General features: G+C 39.7%; 1 protein-coding gene across 3 annotated transcripts in view; it reads left to right on the top strand.

Annotated features, from left to right (window-relative positions):
• LOC138026798 (uncharacterized) overlaps nt 1-8,669 on the top strand; it is a 43,625-nt gene extending 34,956 nt beyond the window's left edge. For all 3 annotated transcript variants that reach the window (XM_068874250.1, XM_068874249.1, XM_068874251.1), the window contains 2 exons: nt 4,103-5,722; nt 6,717-8,669. In XM_068874250.1, coding sequence (XP_068730351.1) covers nt 4,103-5,722; nt 6,717-7,105 — 2,009 coding nt within the window. In that variant the 3' untranslated portion in view covers nt 7,106-8,669. The remainder of the gene's footprint in view (nt 1-4,102; nt 5,723-6,716) is intronic.
• Nucleotides 8,670-10,000: the final 1,331 nt, after the last annotated feature.

Here is a 10,000-nt window from a genome sequence, read left to right as displayed (position 1 = left end):
CGTATTAAAAAAGTTCTGGATTAGCGAGCGAATTCGCCGGATACGTGTGGACGGAAGGCGTATCCGGAAAGAAAAAGCAAGGCATCAGTGCGGCGTTGATAGATGGCATAATATCACTATGGACCTAACAATCTAACATAAAGTCGTTGTGATTTTAGATATTCTATTGTATGCTTCTCGAAATGGTTCACTAGCTTTCTATAAACATGATCAAGAAGCCAATAAGGTGCTACCTTTTCGCTTACTTTTCAACTGAACACATCATGATCAATGTTGGAGTTCTGCAAAAAGCCCCTTAAACATGATGGCCTAATCCAATTAAGTGGGAGATACTTTACAATTCTTGTGGGATAAATAGAAGAAAGGTTTGCCGGCATTGAAAAAAGATATTTCGACTAGAAGTCGTTGTTTCGGTAGTGTAGAAGCCATTAAACCGAGTTCGACGTCGTTCGATCAACTTTTTTGTATTTTTTCTTCTTTTTCTTTAAGGTTTTTTCTTAGTTTTTGTTTAATTCTAAGTGATATATGCTGCTAATCTAGTACTAGATTAAGTATTTTTTTTCCTCATTTGCAAACGACAAACATAACAGTGAAAAGTCTCGTCCAAAGGGCATCGCTTGTTTACGAAAGGGAAAATTGGTATCTTGCAATGTCCCAAAACAGTTTATTAGAACTTACGTTGCTTTCAGTTCGGTTTTTCGGTAAAAGATGTAAACAGTATTATAGGCCAACCTCGTTCCCAGGGTCTCTCATTTTCCCACCCACTGGAGCGAGAGAGGGCGGGAAGATGAGAGGCCCTGGGAACGAGGTTGTATTATAGGCCTAGATTTGTTAATATGAATCAATAGGTGGTTTTCACGTGACGTCATTGCCTCCATGATGGTGGACGAAAACAAAAGATCTCTCATTAGCTCCTTTTGTTCATCCACCAGCAATTGTACATTACAGCATTGTTATCTGTGTCTCTACAGATCGGTTGCAAACCACCTTTTATAACTGGGGGTTGCTAAGTAAGGGTTATCGGCCTGAAGCGAGAGGTTATGTGATTTATTCCCCTCGTGCGTTGCCCGAGGGCGCATAACCACGAGCTGAAGGCCGATAAATGGCTTATTTTTACATTGGCGAGGATTCCTCAAGGGATGCAAAAATACACTGAAGAAAAATTCCTCTATTGTTCATCTTTCTTTTGTTTTTCAACACTTTCATCACGTTAATTTTTTAAAGTCGCATTTCGAATTAGTTGTTGGTCTTGTTCGTAGTGAATGCTAGGAACAGGGTAGCAATGTTCAGTGATTCAGAGTCAGAACTGTTTATCACTCAAAGTAGTTTGCCTGACAGTCCTTTATATTTGACCCCTAAAAGAAAATTCAGCTCTGACGACGAAGTGTGGTACACAAAAACACCAGTTGGAAAAAACACCTTGAGAAAGGTTGTTCAAGACATGTGCAGAGTTGCAGGAATAGAAGGTTACAAAAGAAATCATTCCCTGAGAGCCACCACTTGCACGATTGGCCTAGAAAAAGGAGTGCCTGAAAAGCTCATAATGGAACGTACTGGACATCGTACTGTGAAATCACTTCACACCTATCAAAGAGTGAGCGACGGGCAGAAGCAAATTGTGTCCGATGTTTTGCAAGGATCAGCAACTGATTTTTCGGGGGCCTCAGTGGAAAGCGATGAACCACCGACTAAGAAAATCTGCGAATGTGCGCCAAAAGAATACACTGCTCAGTTCAATTTTAGTAATTGCAGCGTCGTATTTAATATTTCCAAATAAATATTTGTAAATTTGTTCTTCATGAGCAGCTAATTTAAATGCGAGGGGATTATGTATTAGTATGCAAGGGGGATAAGTCACTTATCCCCCTTGCATATTAACACATAATCCCCTCGCATTTAAATTAGCTGTTCATTAGCCCCGCTCTTCCCTTCAAACAATCAAAGCCGCACCCAGCTTTTCAGACAGTTGATTTGGGGGTTATGTGATGTATTCCCCCCTAAAAGAACAAAGGAATCCGAGCTCATGTAAAAATAATAGCAAGTTACATTCAAAACAACTCAAGCGTTCCTCTGACGAGCGGATTAATGAGTTCATTATCGCAAATTTGATATCAGTAACCATTTGAATAATGTGTTCGTCGGATGAATGATGCAAAATTCAATCAAGCCTCAGTTGAAAACTCGAATTTTGATTGGAATATTGCTGGCTTCCGGTGCAAGGCCGGCGTGGGAATTTCACAGGTTTACTGATTTGCATAATCTGCCAAACAACTGTCATTTCACTATAGCAACATAACCATTCTGTAATCTTATCAGTATCCTCAAACTTGAGACACTATGTTTTCGAATTAAAGATTGGATAGAGAAATGAATTTAAAAATTCTCACGCCGGCCTGGCACCGGAAGTGAGCAATAATCCAATCAAAATTCGAGTTTTAAACTGAGGCTTGGTTTGAATTTTGCATGCTTCATCCGAAAACCAGATTGTTGAAATGATTCCTGAAATCAAATTTGCAATAATGAACCCATTAATCCGCTCCTCTGAGGAACACTTGAGCTCTTTTGACTGTAAGTGCTGCGAGGGGACGAACGAAATACAACAGCAACGACAAGAAGCTTTATTTGCACAACCATACATTCAAAAAGAGTATTGCAAAACGATTTGTCATGTAAATCAAAGAAAAATGAAACACTGACAGCAAAAAAAAATAGCCTCCGCGATGTTCACGGTATTTTAATGTTTTTTTTACTTGTGAATTTTGGTCATTGTGTGAACAATATAAAGAACGAAATATATATGGTTATGTTAATGTACTGCTCTTTAGAGTTCAACAAGTAACAGGAACTAGAAAATTGGTATGAGTTAACGACGAGAATTTCACATATCTGTGATTTGTTTGTCTTATAAATTAACATTTTTTTTGACAGAACAAGAACACAGTGAATCACTAATAAATTTTTGAAGCTGTATAACATATTTAAAACTGTATATTATCAGGATATCTAAGCATCTAAAAGGTCAAGCCATTGTGAATTCTTTTGAAGTCACTTCTGGGTGCTTTAACATCTCATCAAAATTGTCTTTTGTATTTGTTGTGCACACAACAGCGTTGAAAAACTCATAAAATAGCATTGTCTTCCGCCGGAAATGTCACTAAATCCTTTGTGACCTTGATGACTAGTTCCAGCGATTAATAGAATTGTATTCGACATGAAAGAGCAATAAAGACTTAACCACTGATCGACTATTGAAGGAACATCAATCCCGTTCCCAGAGTCGTCGTTCCCTTGACCAGCGGTCGGGAAAGAGAGAGTGGAATCCAAAAAGGGCCATATTTGATTGGCTGTTGAAAAACGGTTTCATTTCCTTCCATTTTCAAAGTCTAAACTCGAAAATCGTGCTTTCATCTGGATTTTTATCTACACGAGGCTGAAGATGATCTAGAAATAAATCTTTTAACAACCTACCAGTTTCCGTAACGTTTTTGTTTTTGAAAATACAGTAATTTTCACTTGCGGGACACCAGATGCTGAAATCTGTTTTGATTGATAAAATGTATTTCGTTATTGTTTATTCTCCGCAGTTTAAAAGCTTCGAGTTTATTAGGAGATGTGTTTATACTCATGTGTACTGTCTCGCGGGTAAAAAGTAAGCGTTGTTATGGCAAGGTGAACTCCACTGTTAAATTTCTTTTCCGTCTCCCCTCACGCACGCGCAGTTATTTAACCGGAACCAGAGTTTTCTGGTTCCGGTTTTGGATTATTCCAGAGCGCTCCCGCGCCCGTTCTGCTGGACAAGGGTAACGGAGGCTCTGGGAACGAGATTGAAGGAACATAGGACCATGTGGGCTGCGCACGCACATTTCAACAACTACCGCCGCTGATCTTATTATACTGCATCTTCAAAATCATCGCCACCGAATGAACGAAAGTCACATTTCAACGGATCGAGTGTTGAACGCATATAAATAGAGCCCTGGCCCCACAAGGAAAGTCGAGAATAGTGTTGCTGCTCGCTAATGCTCTGAGGAATAAGCGTTTACCTACGGACACCAGAGAAAAGATAAGATAACAAAATTAAACGCTGTCTGATTTTTCTTAGGGACGAATACAAGTGATTTTGCTGGATTTCGGGGATGTAAATGTCTGCCAGGATTTTTTCGAAAGCACATGTTTGACGACTGCCAGCCATTGAAAACTCAATATCCATCAGAGTGCCCATCAGCTGAGGGCATGCATCTTGATGGAATAGACTGCAAAACGGATGCCGTTAAGCTTGTGCGGGGTTTCTGGTGGAAATGGGTGAACGATACAAACCGAAAAAATTTCGCATCCTTCAGCTACTTGTTAAGCAAGAATATTTCTGCTGGAAAGCAATCCGTCGTCGAGTACCAAGACTGTCTTCCTGTAGCACATAAATGTCCAAGAACGAAATCATGTCACGGAGATGTAAACGCCACATGTGCTGATGGACATGAAGGACCATTGTGTGAAGTGTGTAAACATGGATATTACAAACAGTTGAAGACATGCAGAAAGTGCCCCTCAAAAGCAATGATGATAACACAGCTTTCCGTCATGACAGCAGTAGCTATTATAATGACTGCGGTTGCGGTTTGGAGAAGCAGGAAACAAGCCAATAACAAACAAAGTCGCTCCTTGGTTGATATGATTGTTGGAAAACTTAAAATTGTTATGGGTTTCTACCAGGTAACATTTGGAGTTCTCGACGCCTTTACATTCGTCGAATGGCCAGAATCTCTCGAGGAAATTGGAAAATATTCCGAGATGTTACAGCTAAATTTTTTCCAGATTGCCCCAATCCACTGTCTCTTTCCAGATCTAAAAGTCGATGCTTTTGGAAGATTGTTTACTGTGCTCGTTTTCAATGCTTCAGTCGTCATTTTAGGATTCATTATTTATGGAATTAGAAAGGTCTTATTGAGCAGAAAGACATTCCAGAGTCAAGTGGAGAAAGTGAAGAAAGTTTCCGAAACAAAGCAGTTGGTCTACAGAACAGTCTTTTTTTTCCTTTACGTAACCTATCTAAGCACCTGCTCCAAGACAGCAAATGTTCTTCCCCTTGCTTGTCACGAACTGTGCATTGACAACGAACTCAAACTTTGCAACACGTATCTAAAAGCTGACTATACTGTCGAGTGTACCACCCCACAATTTCGACGATATGTGATTGTTGCATATTGCAACATTTTGTACATCGTGTTTTTACCTTTGGCTGTCTTGGTGATTCTGTGGAAGGACCAAAAGTCATTGAAGAAACATGGCGACGGAGGTGACGATGAATCCACACATTCCCAGCATTCAGTTCCTGAAATGGTCAGAGGATTACGGTTTATATGCTCAAATTACGACAGTCGGTCATGGTATTGGGAACTTGTTGAAACAGCTCGAAAGGTGACATTAACTTCAGGCATTATCCTGATAGGAAGTGAGAACAGAGCCTTTGTTGGGTTAGCTTGTGTTATGTCGGGTCTCTATGGTCTGTTATTTTCTTTCAGGCGGCCACTATTAGATCAATCTGAGAACAACCTGCTGCTTTGTACCCTTGCTGTCACATTCGTGAACCTCGGAATAGGTTCTGTGTGTAAAGTACCAGCAGAGCGCGCACAAAACCTGCAGGAGACATACGATTACATGGAACATGTCGTTTTCAAGGCATTGGTATTTGCAGCCAATTTTCTGGTGATTGGAATGCTTGTGGGTAAGCATTTTGTTCGTGTTTGAAATTAAATAAAAAAGAGTAAGGGACTTGGCTTTTAATTGGATATCATTGTGTGCGGCTGTGAGCTAGAAACATATAGCATTTCACTTTATCTGAAAGATACCACGCTACGATTAAGACACAGAATCGGTTTGTACTTTGCGGTCCCAATTCCTTATTCAAATTTTCTTCAGAAAACGAACAGACAAACTGATATTTGAAGTGCCCCCATAACTCTCTTTAGCTATAGATCGATCCGTAATGGTTTCCATACTTTGATCTCCGAGAGAATGGGGAGCGGCAGTATTTACTTTGCCCAATGATGTGCACACCATGGTTAAATTTGACGAATCAAAAATAATAATAAAAATGCTGATTGTTGCAATATAGTGACATAGTTAAGAGGTTTGTTGTTCATTCAAGAAAAGCCAAAGGAAACCACGAAGGTCCGAGTTTCTGATTTGGCATCAGTAAAATCAGTTTGCTCATTACTTTCCATCTTGTGGTATATTAAAACAGGATCTTCAGGATCTTGCAATAGAGCGGTTTTCAAATGAGTGTCGTAAAACCAAAACCATAGTAATTACTTTAACCAATCAAAAAGGACGGAGACAATCCAGTAAACCAATCAAAACTCGAAGTAATTACTCGTAGCCGACACAAAAGGCGGGAAAATGTGCACGCGCGAGCCACAATTGGTTTTGGTTTCACTTCTGATTGGTTGAAAAAGTGGCGCGAAAACTTTGAACCAATCACCGAGTGAAGTAGATGCAAAACCAAAGTAATTCGCTAATTACTTTCGACACTCAATTGAAAACCGCTCTATGATTGACATACAGTGGCGCGAACAAAGCATCCGGGCATTTACAACCACGCGGGAAAAACAGTCGAGCGAATACGTATTTTGCACAGTACGAAGCTTCGTTGTTGGGCTTCTCGTTCAGTTGCGATACTATACAAACGTATTCACTTCTTTCTTTTCTTCTTTTTTCAGTCCAGTACTTCTCGCATATTTTCCGCTTTATCAAAGAGTGGCGTCAAAATCCACAATGGTCTGTTTCGTGTTTTCTGGCGTTGCTTTTGCCTCTGAATGACCTCCAGAGCGAAATAAGAGGAACAGCAGGGAAAAATTTGCTGACACAACAAGTGCAAACTGGTAAGATTGACATGCCATCAGTATCTAGTACGTTAAATGAGAGTGGAGCAGTAAGTTTTGACCTTGCTGCTATTCATGAGCAAGCGGAAGGGTCAGTTAACTTTGGCTTTGATGGAAACGACAACGGTGGTCTTGAAGAAGAAGATGCTGACAAAGTGGCATTTGTCTCAAGAAAGAAGCTGGATCATCTCGCAAACCCGAGAGCGACATTCGATACTTATTTGTGACTGGCTTGTTTGAAGTTTAACTGGATTAACTGAAGATTTATCGCGGACAACGGCATTCTTATGTAGAAATATATAACGTTAGGTCCTTCAATAATGTAACCTTACAACATATGAGTATCTTATTTGATCGTAAAATCGTTATCAGGAATAGAAGTTAAAAGATTACCTCTACGTAAGTCTCAAGGTTTGAAATTCGTCACGACATATTCCTTTAATTTATCCCTCCCGAGATTCTGTTTTTGAGACTGTTTATCGTTAAAACTCTAGATTAAACTGGCCTGTTCTTAGAAATGATGTCTGTCGATGACTCGCGTCTTCCTTGACTAGAACTGATAAGGGCTGAAGTCTTGTATACTCTAAATCTTGAATTGTGAATTCCTTACCATGTAGTATTATAAACTAAAAGGAACGTGCAACTGACGACAACATTAAGTTGTGGAGGCAGATTGCGGAAAAAAAGGTCATTGTGAATGACACAGATCGCAATCTTCCAAAGAATAACAACCTAAGCAAGGATTGACGTGAACTGATCACCAACCCGCTGTGTGCAACTTATACTGATACACAGCTAGCCGACAACATAAACCAACAGTATAGCTGTGAGCATAGCCTTGAGACAAGTAATGAAGGAGGTTCAAGAATCTTTCATTGAGTTCATATACATGTTAAGATAATTAAACGTAAATAGTTTCAGATTTAACCAAAGAAATTTTTTGAAAGAAGTAAAAGTGTTTCATCTCCTGTGCGACCAGCTGTGCTTGGAGGCCTAGTCAGTGTGCCAGACTGGTTGAAGGCTCAGCGCTGTCGCCTTACTGTTTTCCAAGACAGGAAACTTTGCTCCGCATAGTCTCTTCTCACTCAGGAAACGAGCCTGCTACGGTTAAATATCCCATCCAGGGCTGAATAGCAATAGTCTCAGTCGCTTTATGCTACAGAAACCGAGATAAGCTCCAGCAGTGTGAACCCTCGGGGCTCGAGAGCGACTTCGCTTTGCCTTGCATTGCCAACCATGGTTGATGTCTTAATTATCTGGAGCATTCAGTTGTTATGTTCTGATCAATGAACAAGCTCAGGAGTAGACAAAGTCAGCAGTTTAGTTTAGTAACTTAGAGGGAAAGTACTGCGTGTGCAGCACCATGTCATCTTAAAAAGAAATTAAGTAATTTTATTGTATGAACAATGTTAAGTCTAGGATCTTGTACACCTGTGTTTGCGAAGATGGACTCTCTTGATTTTGGACTGCTAACTTGTAGAAATATCAAACATAATGATTTGTACAATTTATTGCCATACATGGTTATGCCTTCTTGACTTTACTTATAATAACCTTATCGTTGAAGACCTTTGGAACTTACACCAGCTTTGTAAGCAGGTAAGCTTCCAAAATGTCGCTTAAGATTTTCTTTGTAATACTTAAAGAACCTTGTAGTGACTAAATGCATGATGGTTAATACCGCGTACTTCTGTTTGTAAAATTGCTATATACTTAAGTAGTTTAGTTCATATCTTGTGATGTTGCCAGGTAGCTGCTTAGCCTTAATAAAAGAATGCCGGATTCATTGAAGTAAGAAAGATAATTTTCTTTAACTTAAAACAAATCATCTTAAACTTCAAAGGCCTTGAGCAAGATTTTCCATCACCTGGATTTCAGTTCGCAATAGCGATATCATGTGAGATGGGGACGTGGAAAAAAAAATGGGACAGAGCGGGTTAGGGGATACTCGGTAGTGTGCGTCCCGGCTTGATTAAAAAGACAAAGATAAAAATTAAGGAAAAACATGAACGATAATAGAGACCCCTGTGTTCGGGTAACGGGTAGCGCCATATCTTGTTTGTGTAGGGAGGAGCGTTGCGTGACCACACAAAGAACGGCTGCGTAGGAGACTACGCCATATCTTACCCGTAGAAGAATTACGAGTAGCTACAGAGAAGACACGATGGAGAAAAGAGTAAGTTTTCATCATCGGAGTACTTTCTAAACAGAGAACATTCCTGAGGAAGAATTTTGGATATATGTGATAGCTTTTGTTAAACAATTCAGTAAACCAAGAGTAAACTTATTTCTGAAGAAAAAGAGCAACCTTGCTGCCAAGCCCACCATCTTTGTAAGCAATCGTTACCAATCCCCGCCCGTTAACTAAAATGGCTACCCGTACCCGTGTATACCAGTATGTGTTGCAGGTAAAATCCGTTTTACCTAGGTTAAATTCGCGATCCTCATTTTATCTAGGTTGAATTGTGCACTCAACCTAGCTTAAACCCCCCTAAAAAGGGTACTTTATACCTTCCCTCCTCAAGCTCTGTCTGTCACATCTCAACACATCTTCTTAATCTTTGGTGTCATCTTATCGGTTTCTGTATTCGTACACTTATTAATTCAGTCTCAACATTACAACAAAATAAGGGAACAAAGAACTCTACTCAAACTCGCCCCCTCCAAATCTGTAGTACTGTGTCTTCCTCGAGAGCTTTCTTCAACTGTTGGAGAGGAAGAGACAAGTCTTAGCTCACAGCAAGAAACTCGAACATGTGCTAAATATAATTTTTTTTCCTGGTTGGTGAGTGCATATGATTTTTATTCACGAGTTGTGAAGAGTCAAAAACGAACCAGCGATAGCAAGTGAATTTGTGATACTTCACAACTCGTAAATGAAAATCGTACAAACGAACCAAACCATGAAGTAATTATTTGTTTATTTTTACATGGCACTGTCACATTCACTCACTTAGATGTACTGAGATATTACACAATTAAGTGTTAATAACTGTCAATGGCGCAGTGATATCAACGCAAACACTACAACAAGTTGCAAACTATTTTATTCAAGATCGCTTTTAATTGTTTTGATTTCAAGGCCGTTCGTGCTTTTTCCTACTCGATGTCTCTCCTGATGC

This window comes from Montipora capricornis, chromosome 12, assembly GCF_036669925.1.
Source record: "Montipora capricornis isolate CH-2021 chromosome 12, ASM3666992v2, whole genome shotgun sequence".
Classification (NCBI taxonomy): domain Eukaryota; kingdom Metazoa; phylum Cnidaria; class Anthozoa; order Scleractinia; family Acroporidae; genus Montipora; species Montipora capricornis.
This window is presented reverse-complemented; position numbering and strand designations above follow the sequence as displayed.